The sequence below is a fragment of the Vicugna pacos genome, chromosome 5 (assembly GCF_048564905.1).
Source record: "Vicugna pacos chromosome 5, VicPac4, whole genome shotgun sequence".
Taxonomy (NCBI): Eukaryota; Metazoa; Chordata; class Mammalia; order Artiodactyla; family Camelidae; genus Vicugna; species Vicugna pacos.
Window position 1 is genome coordinate 79,823,608 of NC_132991.1, and position 21,114 is coordinate 79,844,721.

At 44.7% G+C, this 21,114-nt stretch overlaps 2 protein-coding genes across 9 annotated transcripts in view; both read left to right on the forward strand.

Moving 5' to 3' along the window:
• STK36 (serine/threonine kinase 36) overlaps window positions 1-13,553 on the forward strand; it is a 21,734-nt gene extending 8,181 nt beyond the window's left edge. For 5 of the 6 annotated variants that reach the window (XM_031678000.2, XM_006207250.4, XM_031677999.2 and 2 more), the window contains 17 exons: window positions 185-328; window positions 2,924-3,103; window positions 4,045-4,142; window positions 4,597-4,702; window positions 5,932-6,082; window positions 6,281-6,408; window positions 6,951-7,055; window positions 7,409-7,507; window positions 7,594-7,682; window positions 7,963-8,026; window positions 8,220-8,330; window positions 9,371-9,445; window positions 9,837-10,011; window positions 10,270-10,417; window positions 10,645-10,792; window positions 11,367-12,113; window positions 13,177-13,553. In XM_031678000.2, the coding sequence (XP_031533860.1) occupies window positions 185-328; window positions 2,924-3,103; window positions 4,045-4,142; window positions 4,597-4,702; window positions 5,932-6,082; window positions 6,281-6,408; window positions 6,951-7,055; window positions 7,409-7,507; window positions 7,594-7,682; window positions 7,963-8,026; window positions 8,220-8,330; window positions 9,371-9,445; window positions 9,837-10,011; window positions 10,270-10,417; window positions 10,645-10,792; window positions 11,367-12,113; window positions 13,177-13,320 (2,712 nt within the window). In that variant the 3' untranslated portion in view covers window positions 13,321-13,553. The remainder of the gene's footprint in view (window positions 1-184; window positions 329-2,923; window positions 3,104-4,044; window positions 4,143-4,596; window positions 4,703-5,931; window positions 6,083-6,280; window positions 6,409-6,950; window positions 7,056-7,408; window positions 7,508-7,593; window positions 7,683-7,962; window positions 8,027-8,219; window positions 8,331-9,370; window positions 9,446-9,836; window positions 10,012-10,269; window positions 10,418-10,644; window positions 10,793-11,366; window positions 12,114-13,176) is intronic. The other variant, XM_072961660.1, reaches the window with a different exon arrangement.
• Window positions 13,554-20,086: 6,533 nt separating this feature from the next.
• TTLL4 (tubulin tyrosine ligase like 4) overlaps window positions 20,087-21,114 on the forward strand; it is a 33,782-nt gene continuing 32,754 nt past the window's right edge. For 2 of the 3 annotated variants that reach the window (XM_072961663.1, XM_072961664.1), the window contains exon 1: window positions 20,087-20,363. The gene's annotated coding sequence lies outside the window, so the exon portion shown is untranslated. The remainder of the gene's footprint in view (window positions 20,364-21,114) is intronic. The other variant, XM_006207249.4, reaches the window with a different exon arrangement.

A 21,114-nucleotide genomic window follows, 5' to 3' on the forward strand; every position in this document is an offset into this window, starting at 1 on the left:
AGACTTTTCAAGACCCCTCACATAATGCGAGCTATACCTTTTTAAACTGGTGGCTGAAAAAAATACATCTATGCCAAAGGAGTCACTGGCTTCTTGCAGTTACTTTAGGATACCCCAGGTTGGGAGCTATTCCCCTTGGACCTGACACACTCCTCCTGACCTCTTTCACTCCTTGATACCTCAGGAGCCAGACAGTGATGATGAGTGGCAACACCTGCTGGAGGCCACTGAGCCCGCACCCATCCAGCTGAAGGCCCCTCTAACCCTGTTGTGCAATCCTGACTTCTGCCAGCGGATCCAGAGTCAGCTGCATGAGGCTGGAGGGCAGGTAATGGGCAGAAGGATCCGTGGGTAGGATTGGAGACGATTTTCACAGACAAGGTATTAAAAAACATTGACTGACAGAGGAGAAAGAGAAAGCTTGTACCTTTCCAGTTCTCTTTCATTGCATCTATTTAATTGAATGAGATTTGCTAACCACCTTTATAGTAACACAAATTGCAGACTTTGGGTTTCTCTTTCTGAAGGGAAAAACATTCTAGAGCAGGGATCAGCAAATGTTCCTATGGTAAATATTTTAGGCATGGAGGGCCAAGAGGCAAAAAATGGAGGATATTATGTAAGTATTTCTATAATGAGAGAAAACACGTTTCACCAAAGTTTTTATTGATAAAATAAAAAATACAAATGTAACAATTTAAGTATTCATTATTTTTATATGCAGGTATGCTATTGAGAGAATGAGATTCTTTTTTAGGGGATAACATTTTGCTTAATTGCCATTTATGATTAGTGTTCTCTCCCACAAAGCCTTTCCTTACTTCTCTGAAACACAGTGATTTTCCTTCTTGGGGGCTCATTGAAATATGTCACCTGCATCTCTTTCCCTTTTTTTCTTTTAAGTTAAAAAAATGATTTCTAGTAAACTTACCAAGTTGTGAAACCATCACCAATATTCAGTTTTAGAACATTTTAATCACCCCAGTAAGATTGCTCATAATTATTTATAGTTAATTATCATTCCCACCCCAGTACCAGGCGACCACTAATCTACTTTCTGTCTCATAGATTTGCCTTTTCTGGACATTTCATGTAAATGGGATCATACAATGTACAGTCTTTATGTCTGGCTCCTTTCTCTTAGTATGTTTTTGAGGTTCATTCATGTTGTAGCATGTCTCAATACTTCATTCCTTTTTATCGCTGACTAGTCTTCCATTGTGTGGATATATCACATTTTGTTTATCCATTCGCTAGTTGATGGATGTTTGGGTTGTTTCTACTTTTTGGCTTTTATGATTGATGCTGCTTTGAACATTCACATGAAAGCCTTTGAGTGACATATGTTTTCATTTCTCTTGGGTGTATACGTAGGAGGGGAATTGCTGGGTCAAATAATAAATTTATGTTTAAGATTTTAAGAAACTGCTGAACCCTTTTCCAGAGTGGCTGCATCATTCTACATTCTCACCAGCAGTGTGTGAAGCTCCTCATTTCTCCATGTCCTTGCTGACATGTATTATTGTCCATTGTTTTAAGTATAGTCATTCTAGTGAGTGTGAAATAGTATCTCATTGCTATTTTACTTTGCATTTTGTTAATGACTAATATTGAGCATTTTTTCATGTGCTTATTGGCCATTTCTTTCACTCATTTTAAAATTGGAATTGTAAGAGTTATCTGAGTACTCTGGATAGAAGACCTTTATCAATATGTGATTTGCAAATATTTTCTCAAGTCTATGTAATCTGTCTTTTTATTCTCATAAGAGTGTCTTTTGAAACACAAAGGTTTTGAATTTTGAAGTCCAGTTACCATTTTTTTCCTTTGTAGATTATGCTTTTGGTGTTGTATCTAAGAAATCTTTTCTAAATCCAAAGCCTTGAAGATTTTCTCCTATTTTTTTCTAAAAGTTTTCTAGACATTTAGGTCCTGACCCACTTTGAGCTAACTTTTGTTTATGTACAAAAGGGATGTATTTTGTATGTATCCCTTAAGGATATTAAGTGAGATAGGGATTTAAGTTCATCTTTTTGCATGTGGATATAGAATCACCTCAGCACCATTTGTTGAAAAGACTCTCCTTTCCCCATTGAATTGCCTTGGCACTCCGTACCTCTCTTTTGGCCCTTACATGTCCTCCTTGTGTAGGATAACTTTTCAGTGGGGAAGGAGGTTAACAACTCTGCCTCCAGAATAAGACTTCCTGAGTTGGAATTCCAGCTGAGCTACCCTGTATGATTATTGACTACTTACTTGCCCAATCTAGAAGCTTCAGTCTCCTCATCTATAAAATGGGTAATGGTATTTACTCCATAGGGTTGTTGTAAAGATTCAGTGAATAAATAAGTGAAAAGATTTAGAACAGTGAATGGCATATTGTAAAGCACTCAATGTAAATATTTTTCTTCTTTTTAAAGATAATAACCATTTAAAAATATAATGCTGTCCTTAGCTTGCAGGCTGTATAGAAATAAGTGGTATATTGTACTTGGCCTGTGGGTCATGATTTGTCAACCCTAGATCTCAAGTTGAATACTATTGTTTTGTCTATCTGGAGTTGAACAACTTTGTTTTGTGTCCATTGTTTTTAATTTTCAGCAGTGGGTTTGTGTTTTCTTTCTTTTTTAAGGTGAAGGGCTGGAGAAGGGAGGGAGCAGTTGGGAATGTCACTGGGTCTGACTGAGATCCTAAAGAGAGGTCCCCTGCCCCTTGGGAGGAGGACTCTAAATCAGGTGACTGGCCATCTACGTTCCCCTTCCCTGGTACATTCCCCCTCTATCTCTGTTCTCCATCTCTGGGTTTTAGATTCCCAAAGTAAGAACTGAGGATATTTCATCTCCTTGGGAATACATGGTAATCTGTAACTCTCCTTCTATCTCTCTTAATATTGATTCCTGTCTCTTTCTCTCGGGTTACCCAGATCCTGAAAGGCGTACTAGAGGGTGCTTCCCGCATCCTTCCTGCGCTCCGGGTCCTGAGCAGTCTTCTGTCCAGCTGCAGTGACTCTGTTCCCTTGTATTCCTTCTGCCGTGAGGCAGGGCTCCCTGGACTGCTGCTCAGCCTGCTCAGACACAGCCAGGAGAGCAACAGTCTCCAGCAGGTAAGCACTTCACCAGGAGCCTCTAAAAACTTACTGGAATTTCTTCTCTTCGGATTTCTTGTCTCTAAAACTCCATCTGTACTTGGCCCAAGTGCCTTTTATTTTGTTTTCTTCCTCTCTAGTTAGCAGATTATGAATTGTAAATCCTCATCCCTTTCAAGACCAGGTAGATAATGTCAATCAGTGAAGTAGTCTATACATGACTATGTGAGTAGTGGGAAGGTGAGAAACTGGAGCTCTCATGCCCTGTCGGAACGGGGCATCCTTCGCTCAGCACCAGCTCACTGTTGCTAAGTGGGAATACAGGCCCAGTGTTGCCAGATCCTCCAGTTTTCTAAGAGAAGCTACAAATCCAGATTTTTATGTGCAGTTTCCCAATATTTACAGCACTGTGTTTTGAAATGTAAAATCCTAGGCTTTATTGACCTGGTTTTCTAGAGCAGGGTATTGAAATCCAGAGGTTAACTGACTCACACAGGCAGTACCTTGCCAGCAGCCACGGAGATGATAAGCAGAATAGCTTGGGTTGAGACTCAGTGTGCGCATCCCCATGCTGAGTCCTGCCGCAGCTGAGCTGAGAGGCGGAATACAGAAAGGTTTAACAGGGTCTAGGCTCAGGCAGCTGGAAGCTGCACTCTGCTGATGAGTGTTAATCTTGAATGTTTTAAAGGAATTTAGAAAAGAATTTGAGCTATTTTGAAAAATAGAACCTCCTAAACTCCAACATGCTGTTCAGGACAAACAAGGTACATGTTCAGGCTATTTACAGCCCATTGGCTGCCACTTTGTTACCTCTAGATCTCCTTTCTCTCTGTCCAAATGCTCCCTTCCTTCTGTCCCTTTCTGTTTGGTCAGTCTGATTGGATATCTGACACTGTTTTTACTTTATCTTTGTTTCCATCCCCTACATTGCCCTTATTCTCTGTCCTCTTCCCTGGCAGCAATATTGGTATGGGACCTTCTTACGGGACCTGATGGCTGTGATTCAGGCCTACTTTGCCTGCACCTTCAATCTGGAGAGGAGCCAGACAGGTGACAGGTGGGATGAGAGGCAGTTTTGCTCTGTTGGACAGTTTGGCTTCAAATTTTATCCCTGTTTCTTCCCCTTCACATCAGGAAGAGGCTAAGTTAGGAGAAGCTATAATTTATGAAAGGTTTAGGGATCAGCTGAGGGACCTCTCAAAGTCCAGCTAGTCCTCTTAGTCCTCCAAGACACCTCCAAGTTTACTCAAACAATTTCGGGTTCTAAGGGTTAGCAGTCACCATACACTAAATGGAAGGGTTAAGGCGTGAATAAGCTAGAGAAAATGACAAAGAGGTGGCTTGGAGGTGTGTATGTGAGACTGTGTGTGCGTTTGAAGGGGAAAAGGGAGAGAGCATTCTGATCTGTTCCCTTGCAGAGATTCTCCTACCTGCCCTGAACTGACCCTTTTACCACATGTGGGCTTTTAGTAGAGAGATGAGAAGAAACCACGGACTCATTTTTTTCCCAGCCTACAGGTATTTCAGGAGGCCGCCAACCTCTTTCTGGACATGTTGGGGAAACTACTAACCCAGCCAGATGACTCCGAGCAGACTCTGCGGAGGGACAGCCTTGTGGTAATCTGTGTCCCCTTCCAGATTTCTCTCTCTGTCTTTCCTGTATTTCTCTCATTCTCTTTCTGATGACTATCAGAAAAGATTAGGTCAAGGTCATACAACCAATGTTTGTTGAATGCCAACTATGTGCCAAAAGCCATTTAAGTAAGAGAGAGTCCCTATTTTCAAGGGACCAGGGCTAGTTTAAGAGGAGAAATGTGATCAAGGACAACAGTGTTAAAACTACATTAGAACTTTGTATAAAATATAGAAGCACCACTGAAGAAGACTAATGCTTCTTGGAGGGTTGTAGAGGAGTCTGGGAGAAGGAAATCATCTCTGCTAGGATTTGAAGAATGCATAGAAGTTTGCCAGGTGGTTGAGGCAGGAAAGTTGGGAGTACATTCCAGGCAAAAAGAGCAACATATATTAAGTCCCAGAGGCATCAAGCTGTGTGGCCTATTTTAGGGAACCACAAATAGAAATATTTCTTCCTGAAGAGACTTAGAGATCAGCTAGTATTTCCCAACCTTGTTTGTCCTACAGGCAAGTAACCTATGTGAGTTCTCTCCCCTGGACTCTGGAGGTGAGGGATGGGAAGGGAGGACTGAATGAGAAAACAGCTGAGTTCTCTGATGTATCTCAGAGGAGACAGATTGGAACATGTGCAAGGAAGCAAACAATTCGTCATTATTCAAACTGGCAATTGGGAACACAGAGCTGGGCTACAGTCCTGCCTCTAGCTCTTGGTCCATTCAATCTCTTCTAGTCTGAGAGCCCATTTTAACATCCTTCACTCTTTCTGGTCAGGAAGCTTTTATTGTCTAACCTAAATTCTGGCCAGCAGTGATTCACATTATTGGTCAGCACTTCTCCTATGTCATTGTGTAGTGTAGCATGGGGAGTTTGGAATAAATATTCTACCTCTTGAAATTCTGAATCAGTAGGACTGGGTTGGGAAGAACCCATAAATCTCCAGGAATTCTTGAACTCAGGGTCTACAGATCACACTTTGAGAAACATCATCTGGGGAGCAGCTGATCAGAATAGAAGGACTGACACCTAAAATTCCTGTCCTTGAAGCATGAAGGCAGTTATAATGCATTTTCTGTGCAAGGAATAGTTAGAATTCACCAGGTGGTCCCTCTTTTCTCACATTCTCTGGGAACTCTTGCTCCTTACCCTAAGCCCAGTCAGTTTTCTTTCTAATGTTAACCCTGCCTTTATCACTTTGTCTTTGTCTTCCTTAGTGCTTTACTGTTCTGTGTGAAGCCATGGATGGGAACAGCCAGGCCATCTCCAAAGCCTTCTACTCTAGCCTCCTGATGACGCAGCGGGCTGTGCTGGACGGACTCCTTCATGGCTTGACAGTTCCACAGCTCCTGTTCCACACCCCGCCAGGTAACCAGAGCTGGGAGGCAAGGTTCTCTTTGACTTACTTGTCGATTAGATCCGGCTCTGCTCTTTCTCCTGCCATTGCCTAGAGTAGTGCCTGATGTTTCATGAGTGTTAAATAAATAACTGTGAACTGAGAGAATGAATGGAGAATCTGCGAGAAACCACCAGACCTCTCCCTGCATTCTTTGCCTTTCTCCACAGGAGCCCCCCAAGTGAGTCAGCCACTGCGGGAGCAGAGTGAGGATCTGCCTGGAGCCATTTCCTTGGCGCTGGCAGCCATATGCACTGCTCCTGTGGGGCTGCCTGGCTGTTGGGAAGCCAAGGAGCAGGTCTGAGCTACAGTTTTTGTTGCCTGTCATCCCTGTTGCCTGTTGTCATCCCTGTTGGGGTGGCAGGCCCCAACTTCTCAGAAAGGCAGAAAGACAAGCTTTTATGCCTCTCTTTACTCAGTACTTCCAGAAACAGATGCTCCTACTGGGTTTGGGTCACTTGTAGAACATGGTGTAACCCAAAATCCCAGAGCCCTTGGCCAGCTGATTAGAGAGCTCAGTGACAAACTGCCCATGTGGTGGGATAGCTGATCTGAAGCCACCAGTGGTGCTTTGTCAGAGGCTCAGGATTCAGTTTTCCTATCTCCCTTTTGGCTGGCAACACTCTCCTCTGTACCTACTTACAGTGGGACTTAACTAGGCCTTGACGTCTGGTTCTCTGTTGGCCATGAAGACTTGGAATAGAATGGGGTCTGAGGTTCCTGGTGAACCTGGGGAAGAATGGCTAGCAGGGGACTGAGAGTCCTGGTTAGTTGGAGGTATATGAGGGACAGGATTGGAATCATGGGCAAGCGATTGAGTCTTCAGGAATGTCTCTATAGATCTCTCGGCATTTGGCAAATCAACTCACCGAAGACAGCAGTCCGCTGAGGTCATCCCTTGTCTCTGGCCTGAAGCATCCCATCCTGTGCCTACCCCTTCTCAAGGTATTGCCTGCCCATAACTCTTGGCTCTTCAGATTTCTTTTTAACCCTCAGGAATGAGAGAGAAAGAGACACTGAGAGAAACACTGAGAGAGATGAGAGACCCCCTTGGAGGACCCCTTTCTGCTTTTAAATCTGTTCAGCTGAGATGGTTAGCCAGTCCTCACCAGAACTGAGAAGTAGCTACATCTCACAATCTTCTAGCAAGAGGCAGAAGTGACCTGAATTTCTCTAACAGCCCCGGTTGACACTATTGAATCTGTTGAAAGGCTAGCCTGCTTTCAGCTGAGACTTCCAATCTAGGAGCCCAGGGGCAGCTCTGCCTCACTGACAACACTCTTTTCCATGCCCCTTAGGTTCTGTACTCCTGCTGCCACGTCAGTGAGTGCCTGTGCCGTCTTCTAGGGCAAGAGCCCCTGGCCTTGGAGTCACTGTTGAAGTTGGTGCAGGGCAAGGTAGGCCAGCAACACAGGTGGGCATCTCATGGTGGCCTCTCCATCTCAGTCAGAGGTTGCTCTGGTATCTTGTGTTTCCTTTGTAGACAAAGGTAGTGGACTGGGAAGAGTCTACGGAAGTGACGCTCTACCTCCTCTCCCTTCTTGTCCTTCGGCTCCAAGATCTACCTTCTGGGTGAGTCATAAAGTAGGGTCTCTCCTCTGAAATATTCCACCCACATAGCTCAACCTGACATGGGATATGGGGAGTGACGCCCTTCAGCATGTCCTTAGGAAGGATTGGGACAGAGAGAGTGAAGGTATCTCTACAAAGAACAGACCTAGATTCCCACCAACTTTGTGCCCTGGAGGTGGACACGCAGCCTAGGTGGAGAGTGCCAGCCAAAGGAGAGGGAAGGCCACTCAGCAGCCTCCTGTCACATTGCTGTATCCCTTGATGTATCTCCTTATTCCAGAATGGAGAAGCTAGGCAGCGAGGTTGCTACCGTCTTTACCCATTCGCCCGTCGTCTCGCTTGTGGTGAGTTTTCAACCTTCATCTTCCTCGCCCTCTCATCCCATCATCCCACCTTCTGGGAGCAGGAGAGTCATTTTCCCATTTGCAGCTGTTTGTGAGGCATTCTTCTGGACCAAGACAGAGACATAAATCCTCTCTGCCATCCTGAGTACCATTCAGATTCAGACATGCCTTCTCCTGGTCTAACTCTCCCCAGAGTGCGGCAGCTTGTCTGTTGGGACAGCTTGGTCAGCAAGGAGTAACTGTGGACCTCCAGCCTGTGGAGTGGATCGCTGCGGCCACACATGCCCTGTCTGCCCCTGCAGAGGTGAGATCCACCAGGGAATGCAGAGCCGTGTTTTCTCTGAGTCAAATAAGGTCTGCATTTAGGGAGAAAAGACTGAAATGCCAGTAAGCCTAGAGTGAACTGAGGAGTGAGAATGAGCGAATCAAGGAGTCTCTCCTGTTCTAGGCTTCTGCCTCCAGATAATAGATCCCTCTGAGACCAGACTGCTGGGCTGTAGATTTGTTGTTAACGCGCAGAGCCTCTGAAGAGGGAGGAGGCCTCACTTCTCTCTCAGACTCGGACACTTACCTCCCGAAGGATCTCTCCTCCAGCTTCTCTCCTCTCCAGTCTGTTTCCTTCACTCCTGCCAGAGTGAGCTTTCTTAAAGGAAAACCTGCTCTCTTGTTCAACCAATAATTACTTCGCACATAAATAGACACTGAGTACCAGGCACTAGTCTAGGCTCTGAGAATATAGCAGTGAGAAAAGAGACGAGCAGTCTTGCCCACATGCAGCTTGTGTAAGTCCTCACTGGCTTCTCACTGTTTCCGGGATAAAGTCCACATTTTTTAAGCAGGCTATTCAAAGCTCATCTGTTGCCTCTGGGTTCTCTAACCCTGCTCTACCGAACGAGTTACTATTTCCAAAATTCACTGTGATCTTTCATGACCTGCCTTTATATAAGCTATGACCTCAGCTTGGAACATTCTCCCTTCCTTGTCTGCCTTTCGAACTTCTGATTCCATCAGTCTCTTACGTCCAGGAAGCAGAGGTAGGCACACTCAACTTTGTCTACTTCCCTCTCCTCACCCCCCTACCTCACAGCCTCTTGTTTAGCAAGTCTCTTCCTGCACTATCATTGTTTCTGTGGCTGCCTACCCTACCAGACTGTGTGTCTTTAGGACAGAGTTAGTCATTGAAAAAATAGGCAGGAACCAAGACTCCTAAGTCCAAAAGAACTCTCCCCACTACACCAGGCTGAAGAAGAACTCTCTATGCCTGACTTGGAGTTGGGTGTGCAGGCCTGCGCAGCCATCTCATCCCTCTCAGGGATCTGCCCTCTTCCTTCCCTTCTCCGACAGGTGCGGCTGACTCCACCAGGGGGCTGTGGATTCTACGATGGCCTCCTCATCCTGCTGCTTCAGCTCCTCACCCAGGTACAGTTGCATCCTAGAATGGATGGGAAGTAAAGCAGCACAATCCCTCTGTCCTCTCAAACTACCCTGCCTGTGATGGCCTTAGAATGGGCCCACCTGGCCTCAGTATGGGCCCTTTAAAGGGAACCATTCAGCTTCATCCCTTGGGATTCAGTGGGACTAAAAGCTCTAATTCACTGGTTTCCAGTAGACATACATAAGAGTTGAGACGTCGGAGGGTTAAGATGTGATAAGAAAGGAAACTAGGACAACAAGGAACTCCTAAGTGGGAAACAGAAGGAATTATTTCTGGGACTCCTCTTCCTCACAGGGTCAGGGACAAGAATGAAAAAAGGCATTTTGATTCCTGACTTCAACCTCCCCATTCACCTTCTTTCAATTTTGTCTCTAGCAGGGGAAGGATAATCCAGTAAGAGATGTGGCTGGCTCAGAAATGTGGACTGTTCTGTGGCATCGCTTCTCCATGGCTCTGAGGCTCCCTGAAGAGGCGTCTACACAGGAAGAGGAACTGTCACTGTCTAGTCCACAAAGCCTAGAGCCAGACTGGACACTGATCTCACCCCAAGGTATCTTTCCAACTGCATGGCCCCTTTTGTGGGGCCAGTGTATTGACCCCTCTTCAAGAGGAAACAGCCTAGGACTGGGTTAGCCCACAGAGATTGCTGCTGCTGCTGCTGCCTGGGGAGAAGATGGCAGAGTCTATGCTGGAGATGCTCAAGGATGGGGAAGGGACTGAACAGGTGGTGGCCCTAAGAGCCATGGTGAAGCAGGGGCAACTAGGCCTCTTGCCTGCTCCACTGGGTCCCCATTCTTGGTGTTTCCAGGCACAGCAGCCCTGCTGAGCCTGGCCGTGGCCACCTTTACCCAGGAGCCCCAGTTATGCCTGAGCCACCTGTCTCAGCGTGGAAGTATCCTCATGTCCACCCTGAAGCATCTGCTGTCGCCCAGCTTCCTGCATCAGCTGGGCCAGGCGTGAGTTGGAGCTAGAGGAGGGAGACCAGAAAATTTAGCCTGCCAGTTGGGGCAGAAGTTGGGGGAGGCAGGAGAGAAAGAACTGTCAGCTTGAGCTATGAGGCAAGAAATGGGATTGCTGATGTTGGGGAAGGAGAGCTGGACTAGGGAATTTGACAGGAGTGGAGGAAGAATGCTAAAGGGTGGTGAGCCAGGCTGAGTACATCTTTTCATACTCCCCTCCTTAGGCCTCAAGGGTCTGAGTTTCTCCCCGTGGTGGTGCTCTCTGTCTGCCAACTCCTCTGCTTCCCCTTCGCCCTGGATGTGGATGCTGACCTCCTCGAAGGTATCTTGGCTGACCTCACAGACTCAGAAGTCACAGCCCACCTGCTGCAGGTACTTGGGAACCTACCCAGGCAGGAAGATGGGAGAGGAGGATGGCCAACCTTGTGTACTCGAATTTACTTCCAGACAGCTCCAGGGCTCTCCTAGGGCCCTGTAAGAGGGCAGCATCTGGCTAGATCTAAGAGTTGGAGTGGAGAAGACATTTGGGCCCTAGCAGAGGCATGTGCTTGGAGCAGGGCTGGTGCCTTCTCTCTCCATCAGTCCCTTACCTGGATTCCGGTGGAGCTCAGTGGGGCAGACATCCTAGTCTAGGCACTGGCAACTCAGCTCCTCAGCCAGGAGTCACTTCTCTGGCAATTGTTGGCATTAAGCAGTGAATGGGTCTCTGAAAGCAGAGACTTAAGTCTTTCCAGAGCAAAGCATGAACTTGGGAAGGACCTGTTCCCCTGGGCTCCACATCATATCTCACGTGGAGTGCTGTAGCTCAGGTCTTCCAACTCTGTGGTATTTCTCACCAGAGCTTGCCTTTCCTCTCTCCCAGATTTGGGGCTCCTCATTATCTAGCTGCAGTGTATTCTCCCTCTCCCTGAACTATTTTGCCTGCACCCCACCCCACTTCTCCCAGGTCTGCTGCCACCATCTTTCATTGACACAAGTCGAGCTGCCCGTCAGTCTTCTCACACACCTGGCCCTCACGGATCCCACCTCTCTCAAGCAGTTTGTGAACACAGTGGCTGCCTCCCCTAGAACCACCATCTCATTCCTCTCAGTTGCCCTCCTGGGGGACCAGCCGCTGCTGACCTCTGATCTTCTCTCCCTCCTGGCCCACACCGCCCGGGTACTGTCTCCCAGCCACTTGTCCTTTATCCAAGAACTCCTGGCTGGCTCTGATGAATCCTATAGGCCCCTGCGCAGCCTCCTGGGCCACCCAGAGAATTCCGTGCGGGCCCGTACTTATGGACTCCTGGGACACTTGCTCCAACACAGCTTAGCCCTGCGTGGGGCCCTGCAGAGTCAGGCTGGACTGCTCAACCTTCTGCTGCTGGGGCTTGGAGACAAGGACCCTGCTGTGCGGCGCAGTGCCAGCTTTGCTGTGGGTAATGCAGCCTACCAAGCTGGTCCCCTAGGACCTGCCCTGGCAGCCGCGGTACCCCGTATGACCCAACTGCTTGGAGATCCTCAGGCTGGTATCCGGCGCAATGCTGCATCAGCTCTGGGCAACTTGGGGCCTGAGGGATTGGGGGAGGAGCTGTTACAGTGCCAAGTACCCCAGCGGCTCCTAGAGATGGCGTGTGGAGACCCCCAGCCAAATGTGAAGGAGGCCGCCCTCATTGCCCTCCGGAGCCTCCGACAGGAGCCCTGCATCCATCAGGTACACCGCAGGGGACTTATGAATCACCACAGTGGGGCTGGTTTTCACAGCATTTTTCTGAGTTAGTCATTAAGAAATTGGGACATCCAGAAACCCAAGTTGTATCCCTCTCTGGGAGCAGGAAACCCAGGGGCTGTGTCTTGGACATGAGTTTTCCATCTACCACTCCTACCTGGGGAAGGGCAGGGACCTAGAAGAGGGCTCTGTTGGACTAGAAAATGCCTGGGATCCCAAAGACCAGGGTTTCTCTTTTCTAGAGACCATGCAGGAGGGAGTTGAGGGAAGACTGGGAGATGTTGAGATAGAGAATGGTTTCGTTCTGAGGGCCATGAAGGTGTTAACGATCTTTTTTATAGCACCTATCATGTGGAAAGCATATGCTGAGCATTTTAGCCTTATTATGTGGTTTAAGTTATGCCCCTCATTTCGCAGACTATGAAACTGAGGCACTAAGAACTTAATAACTTGTCCAAGTTACAAAGCTAGTATGTAGGATTGGACTTTTAAACTCAAGTCTGAGTCCAGAGCCCATATTCTTAACCACTGCTTATTTTGGTCAATTTTCAGTATATAAACTGCCCAATGGAAATCATACATCTACCAATGTTAAACCTCCAAATCATAATAGTTCAGTGTGGTAGCATTGGGTGATTCATGCAGAAGAGAAATTTTGACAGAATGGTGACACATGTTATAGAGTTTTCTGACAATCTATGTGGGAAACAATAAAAGGGATTCTTGGTGGTAATGAGCTTAAGACTCACTAGTCTGGATCCATGGCTGGGAATCTGACATTTTGGCTTACAATCACTGCTATGTTCATTGCCTCTTCCTGGGGACAAGTACATGGGTCCCTTGGTGCCTTGGTTTCATGGTCTGTAACCAAAGAGAATGGAAGTAGACTCTGGTCCTGATGAGTCCTGTCTCCAAAGTCTCTCACACAACCTATTTTGAGTCCCTAAGGGCCCATTTTCTTTTTCGTCCTTTTCTGAAGTGGGCACTGCTCGGCCAAATCAGAGTCCTCTGCATGTCATGTTCTGTCATCTCTCTCTCTTTCCCACAGGTGCTGGTGTCCCTGGGTGCCAGTGAGAAATTAGCCTTGTTCTCTCTGGGGAATCAGTTACTGCCACATAACAGTCCCAGGCCTGCCTCCACCAAACACTGCAGGAAACTCATTCACCTCCTGAGGCCAACCCACAGCACGTGATCCCAGATTCCCGGGGTCCAGCCTCCAACCTTCATTGCCTTGCTGTCGCCAGCTCTTCCTTTTTCTACTCTACAAGCCACCAACTCAACCTAGAGCTAAAGAGACTGAGAGAGATAAGATGCCAATCAACTGATTTGAGAAGGAGAACATAGAAGAGATTTATGTATAAAGCTCCTTCTTTCCTCCAGATTCAGGATGATTTCAACCAGTAAACTTCATTGTTGTTGGTGCCAGAGGAGATTCCTTCCTTCTCTACATCCAGGGGTCTTTTCTCCAATAATGTGCCTTTAACACCAGGAACATGGCTCCCAGACCTTAGGGAGACACCTTCTACCTGAGAGATCTCTTCCTTTCTAGAGCTCCTGTAATCTTCCCAGCAGGTTCTTGCTTTAGATGCACTGACCCCAAGACAGTGATGAAGACAGAGCCTGCCTCAGCTCTAGGCTGTGGAGATAGATGCTATCAGCCCCTGTTGTGGAGGACTCCCCAGCCTGTAGCCCACATTCCCATCCATGGGGCCATGGGGGTGGGGTGGGGAGTGTACCTTTTTCTTTCTTTCTTTCCTTCATTCCTTCCCTCCCTCCCTCTCCTTTTCTTTGTTTCTTTGTTTCATTCTTTGTTTTTCTTTTTTTCTTTTTCTTTTTCTTTCTCTGTCTCCCTCTATTTCTCTCCCCTGTCTCTCTCTCTCCCTCTCTCCCTTCTTTTCTTTTTGGTAGTTCTGTTTGTAAACTCTTGTAATAAGAGGTATGCCTTACCCTACTTGGAGCTGCCTAGGTAAAGGGTTGGGAGGTTCAGCTCTTCTTATAGCTGCTTTGTGTGCTGAGAGAACTGGTGTCCTGTTCAAACAAGATCCTGGTTTGAGAGCTGGTTTTATCTTTTCCTGCCTTCAAGCATCCTGCCTCCCAGATGAGCTACATGTGGTCTCCTACTTCCAAGCCAAGGCCAGTGGAGCTGAAATGGGAAAGAATAAGTTTAAACAGAAGGGTAAATTGGATTGCTTTGTGATCTCAGGCTTAGTGACTAGTTTTAATTGGTGGAGTTTCAATGTATAGGGAAGCCCAGCTGCTTTAGAAGAACGGCTGTTTATGGAGATTGTGCAGTTTACCAGAAGGGGTGTTTGGCAGGCCCATTAGTTAGAATCCTAATCCATACTGGAAAGCTTAAACCTTCACTCACTGGATGGCTTGTGACAAGCTAATTTCTCCATCCAAAACATAGGGAGACTACTTTATCCTTCCTTATATTCCAATTGTTTTAGATGAGTAAAGTGTCCTTATTTTTATAGGAAATATTTTTAATCCTCGTCTTCATTGCCTACTGTCTGTGTTTGTATTTTGGCAAAAATAACTTTTTCTAGAGGCAACAATTACCTCCTATCTAGATTATTTCAATTCAGTTCAACATACATTTATTGAGTCCTTTCTATATGCCAAATACTGTTCTAGGCACTGGAGCTGCCTGTTTGTCACAGAGTTTACAATCTGGTTGGGGAGACAGTGAACTTATTAAAATGAGTGAATTATATAGTATGTAGCAAGGTGATAAAAGCTCTGGAGAAATAAAAGCAGCGAAAGGGGATAAGGAGTGCTGAGTTGGATAGCCAGGGTAGGCCTCACCGAGAAGGTGATATTTAAACAAAGCAGTGCAGCTCTCTGAAGGAAAAGGCTACGCAGGTAGAATGATCTTCAAAGGCCCTGAGATGGAACTATGCCTGGAGTGTTTGAGGAGCTATGAGGAGGCCATGTGGGCGGGAGAAGTGAAGAAGGGAGAGAATGGTAGGAAATGAGGACAGGAAGGTGATGGAGACCAGATGTCGGCCTTGTACACCTTGTACTTTACACAGAGTAGGGATCTGTTGGTGAGCTTTGATCAGAAGAGTTCTGTGATCTGCTTTATGTTCTAAAAGACTGCTCTTCAATGTGGTGTTGTGAATGGACAGTGAGGAGTAGGGAAGGATGGGAAGTAGGGTGAGCAGTTGGGAGGCTACTGTAATGATCCACGCAAGAGATAATGGTATCCTGGACTGGGGTGGTTCCAATGGAGTGGTGAAAAATAGATTTTTTTTATAAGTCAGATTTTGAATATACTTGAACATGGAACAAATAAATTTTCTTGACTGATTGGATGTGAGGGTGTAACAAAGAAAAGCAAGTCAAGTTACTCCATGGTTTTTTGAACAATTGGAAGGATGGAATTCCCATTGACTGAAATGGGGAAGGCTGTTAGTGGAGTGGTAGTGGGTGGGAAAATTTGAGTTTAGTTTTGAACATATTAAGTCTATTAGTTGGAAAATTTCAAATGTACACAAAAATAGATTAGTTCAGTGAACCCCATCACCACTTCAGTAGCTACCATATCTATTGTTTTTTTACTCAAGTATTTTAAAACAAATTCTGGGCAACATACAATGTTATCCATAAATACCTTGGAATATATCTCTAACAAATCAGAACTTTTGTTTTTAACAAAACCACAGTACTTCACTAAGACCTGTCTGGATTAAGACAAATATGTACAGTATTGTATTTTTAAATATGGATTTTTTTTCCTAAAAGATAAACTAAGGGGATTACCTTATAAAATAATTATTCATTTCTTGCAAATAATTTGTTAAAAACTAGCTTGAAATATCTTGTGTATCTGGTACATAAACAATTTGATGTAGAGAAATTAAATTTACATCCAAATTTTTAGGCCAAGTATTGCATCAAACAATAATTAATCATTTTATGAGGAAGCATTATATGAAAATGTGTTCCCATCCTTGTGAGCATACAATCTAAGGGATTAGGAATGTGTAAACAGTTTTACAACAATTATTGCACAAAGTGTTGAGAGGATTTGGAGTGAACGGTCTGAGCAGTGCCTGGAATTTAGAGAATGTCTGGAAGGTTTGAGGATTTGTGCTTGTGTTTGGTTTTGCTTGCATGTGAGCATATATGTGTTTTACCTTTTTGGGAGGCGAGAAGGAGCTTATAAAATTTTCAAATATATAAAAGTAGAGAGAATGGCATACTAAACCCCCATACCCTGATCCCGCAGGTACAGTAGTTATCAACATTTTGTCGCACTGGTCTTACCTATTCCCTTTTAAATTTTGTCATTGATAGAGTTCTATATAAGCATTTTTTGAAATAATTTAAAATTTAAAGAAAAGTTGTAAGAACAGTACAAAGAACTCCCACGTACCTGTAACCCACATTCAACACTTTGTCACAACTGGTTTTATAATATTTTTCTGAACCATTTGAGAGTAAATTATAAATACCATCCCCCTTTTACCTTTAAGTAATGAAGTGTGAATTTCTTAAGAAAGAAAAGGTATTTAATTATGTAGCCATAGTATGATTAATGAAATCAGGAAATTCAACATTGATATAATACTATTAACTAATCTGCAGCCCATATTCAAATATTGCCAATTATTCTAGTAATGTTCTTTATACTAGTTTTTCTCCTAGTCTAGGATCCAACCCAAGATCATGCTTTGTGTTTGGTTGTGATGTCCTGTTAGCCTCCAATCTAGAACCATTCCTCATCCTTCCTTCCTTTTACAGTATCGATTGATACTTTGGGTATAACTGATTTTTTTAGTGATTTGAGTATAGCTGATGTTTGGGTATATCAGATTTTTCTGTGTGATTTGATTCAAATATACATTTTTGGCAGAAACACTGCCTAAGTGGTGATGTGTCCTCTTAGAATATCAAATCTGGAGACTGATGATTTTGCTTTTCCTCATTAGTGGTGAAGTTATCTGAGCACTTAGTTAAAGTGAACTAGGCAAATTTCTGTTGCTGCTTTTTTTTTAAACAGATTTTATATTTTAAAACAGTTTTAGATCTACAGAAAAACTGAGCAGATAGTACAGAAAGTTCATATATTACACCTAACCCCTAAACACAATTTCCCCTATTATTCACATCTTACATTTTTATGATACATTTTTTACAACTAGCAAACCAGTATTGATGTACAGTTAACCCTTGAAAAATGCAGGGTTCAAGGACACTGACCGCTGCGCAGTTGAAAATCTGAACATAACTTTACAGTCAACCCTCCGTATCCAAGGATTCAACCAACTGCAGATTGTATAGTACTACTGTAGGTATTTCTGAAAAAAATTCACATGTAAGTGGATCCATGTGGTTCAAACCTGTTGTTCAAGTGTGAGCTGTATTATCAACTGAAACCTGTATTTTATTAATATTTCCTTAATTCTTACCTAATGTCGTTTTCCTGTTTCAAGATCTCATTACACATTACATATAATTGTCTCCTTGGGCTCCTCTGACTGAAACAGTTTCTCAGAATTCTTGTTTTTGATGTCTTTGACAATTTTGAGAATTACTGGTCAGGTATTTTGTAGGAGGCATGTCTATAGGAATTTGCCTGATGTTTCTCATGACTAGATTGGAGTTACGAGTTTTGGAGAGGAAGATCACAAAAGTAAAATGCCATTTTTTATCACATATCAAGGGCATATATTACCTACATGATTTATGACTTGATGTTGACCTTGATCACCTGGCTGAAGTGGTGTTTGTCAGATTTTTCTACTGTTACTCCTTTTGCCTTACTTCACCTCCCTTTCCATACTTCTTTTGAAAAGAAGTCACTCTGCACAGTCCACACTTAAGGAATGGGGTGGGGATGTTATGCACCCCCTCCTTTAGGGCTACATACTTTATTTGGAATTTTTCTGTCTAGGAAATTTGTCTCTACTGCATTTATGAACATATCCAACCATTTATTTATACCAAGGACTCATGGATACTTGTTTTATACTTTGGGTTAGAAACCACTGTTACTTTTATTGCTCAGATTGTTCCACATTTGGTCATTGGGAGTTCTTTCAGTTAGCTCCTGTGACATACTCCCACCAATCTGGTTTTTTTGTTTTGTTTTAGGAACTACTGATGCTTCAGGCTTATTTTGACTGCTTATTTCCTGTCTCACTCCTAGAATCAGCCATTTCTCCAAGGAGCCCTGGTTCCTTCTAATGGAGAATGATATTAGAAACTAAGACCTGAATGATAAATGTGCTTGATGCTACTGGGGTGTTTGCTGTAATTTTTTAAAGCAAAAGCAAACACCTGGCATTATGTCATTTAATCCTTAAAAGTGTCTGTACAAAAATAAGGATACCTTTCCAAATAACTCAGATGTCAAAATACCCTGTGGCTGCCACAACAAATTACCACAAATTTCGTGACTTCAAACAATGGAAATTCTCCCACAGTTCTGGAAGCCAGAATTCCAAAATCAGACTGTCTGAAGAACCCCATTCCCTCAGAAAGTTCTAGGCAAGAATCCATTCTTGCCTCTTCCACCTTCTGGTAGCCTCAGGCATCTTGGCTTGTCTCCACATCACTCTGATCTCTGTCTCCTTGGTCACATTGCCTCTTTCTTTTTTCTGTGTCTTTTCTGTGTCTGTCCCATCTCCCTCTGCCTCACTAAGAACAGTGGTTATTGGAGTTAGGGACCATCCAAATAAGCCAGGAAAATTCCCTAATCCTTTCAAGATCATCCTCTCAAAATCCTTAATCACATATTTTGCCATATAAGGGAATATTTACACATTCCTGGATTGAGGATATATGGGGGGATTCCCATTCAGTAAACTATAATAACTAACAAAATTAATAATGATTTCTTAACATTAACTATGTTTTTAATGTCTTCAGTCCATATGCAGATTTGTCTGTTGTCTCAAAAATTCTTTTTACAGTTCATTTGTTTGACTCTGGATCCAAACAAGTTCCACTCATTGCATGTGATTATGTCTCTTAAATCTCTTATGATATAGAACACCTCACTATTTTTTTATACTCTGAAATTGTTGAAGAAACAAGGTGATTCATCTATACACTGGCCCACATTCTGCAATTGTCAGATTGCTTTCTTATGGTGGTGTTTCTCTTTGTTTCCTATAAACTGGAAACATAAGCCAAAACTTGATTAGGTTCAGATTCAACAGATTTTTAGACAAAAATACACTATGTAAATATTACTGTGTAGTTCATGTTGCATCACATCAAGAGACAATTTATAGCTATCCCACATTTCATGATCTAAAATTGAGTAAAATATACAAGTGATGGCAAACATCCTTTCAGTGTAAAATTCTCTCATCAGTCCTCTAATGATTTTAACATCCATCAGTGACTGTTGCCTAAATCAATTATTTAGTAAGCATCCTTGCTCTGGTCCAGATTGTTTTCTTTAAATTAGTTTCATCTTTTATTGTCCCTTTCATTTCTGTAGCCAACTGTTTAGAAAAGCTTTTTTCATTCTCCAGCTCTCTTTACATCTCCAAATCCATTAGGTGTAGGGACATCTGAGGCTGAGGGGGCACTATCTATCTTGTCTGGGGAAATAATTGAGACAGTGTTTCTAAAAATTCCCACTTGAAGCCCAGAAATCAGGTGGTTGTAATTGTAGCCTGCCAGGTGTGTTAGGGTTAGGGGAAGGTGGGTTGAGGGAAGCATAGCGGATCTGGCAATCTCCCCTTTCCTGAAGTCAAACTCAAAGGACTTTACTGGAAAGAATTTTAAGAAAATTCTTTAATAAAACTTGAGCTCTTTAATTTTAGAGGAGCGAATTAAGGTATGGACAAAGAAAGAGTCCATATGGCTTAAGTGGAATCAGGTTATAGACAGTCCTGGAATGCCAGAAAGGAGCCTTTTAGGAATTTAATTGCGAGACTACATCTCCCAGAATCCCGCTCTGTAGGTTCCACCGTCATTGAAGCGACTGCGCGTGCGCGAGGCCGGTGACTGCCTGCCCGCCCAGGCTCGACAACCCCGAGATTCCGCGCGCTGGTCTCCCTCCCACCGCTATCGCCCCTTCAGGCCCTCAGTCCGTCCGCTGGGGGCGCGCGCAGTGCGTGGCTGGCGGCAGCGGCGCCGGCGGCTGAGAGCGCGGGTCGCGTGGCGGTGCGTGGTTGCTAGGGGCGCCTGAGGCCGCCGGCTCGCCTAGCAGGCCAAGGGAAGAAGCAACGCGGAGCCGGCGCCCAGCCGGGGCGAAGCTGAGTCCTCTGGGTGAGTGTGGCCTCGGAGCCGGCAGAACGACCCTCTGCCGGCCTGACTTTCCTGCCCCTCCCTCTGCCCGGGTCCTTTCAAGCGGCCCCCAGCCCTCTGGTCGCTCTTGCCCCAGCCCTGCTTTCCGCCAGTCACCTCTCCATCCCCTAGGAGGCGAGCGGGCCGCAGCCTCCTACCCCGCCTGGACTTCGCGCCTCTCCTGAATCCTTCTCACCCCTCACCCCCAGCCACGCCCCATGAATTTAGTCGGCCCTTCCTCTGGGTGACCGAACCCTGCAGCATCCCCTCATCCTGGGCCTCCGTGCCTCCTCTTTCCCGCCCCAATGCAGTTTAAATTCTCCTGGCTTAGGCGTGAGCCCAAGCTCCTCTCAGGCCTCATGGCTGAATTTAACATGACTACCCACTTTCTAACTTCCCCATCTTCAGTATATGTAGAGAAATACTTTCCTAAACCGTAGAGATTCAAACAGAATCTGAGATGCAGTGGAATTTAACTCTTCATGTATCCATTCATCCATTAGTTCATTTAATCATTCAACAGTGTTTAATAAACATCGGCAAATATTAAACGAACCAAGGCATAATGGAAGGCACTGAAGGAGATACGGTGGTGAACAAGGCAGGTGTGTTTTCACAGGCATTATAGCCTAAGGGAGATTTTAATCAAGTAAACAGCATTTGCCATATTGTGTGATGTGTATTCTGATAGAACATTAGAAGGATATTTAACCTAGATTTATTGGGAAAGCTA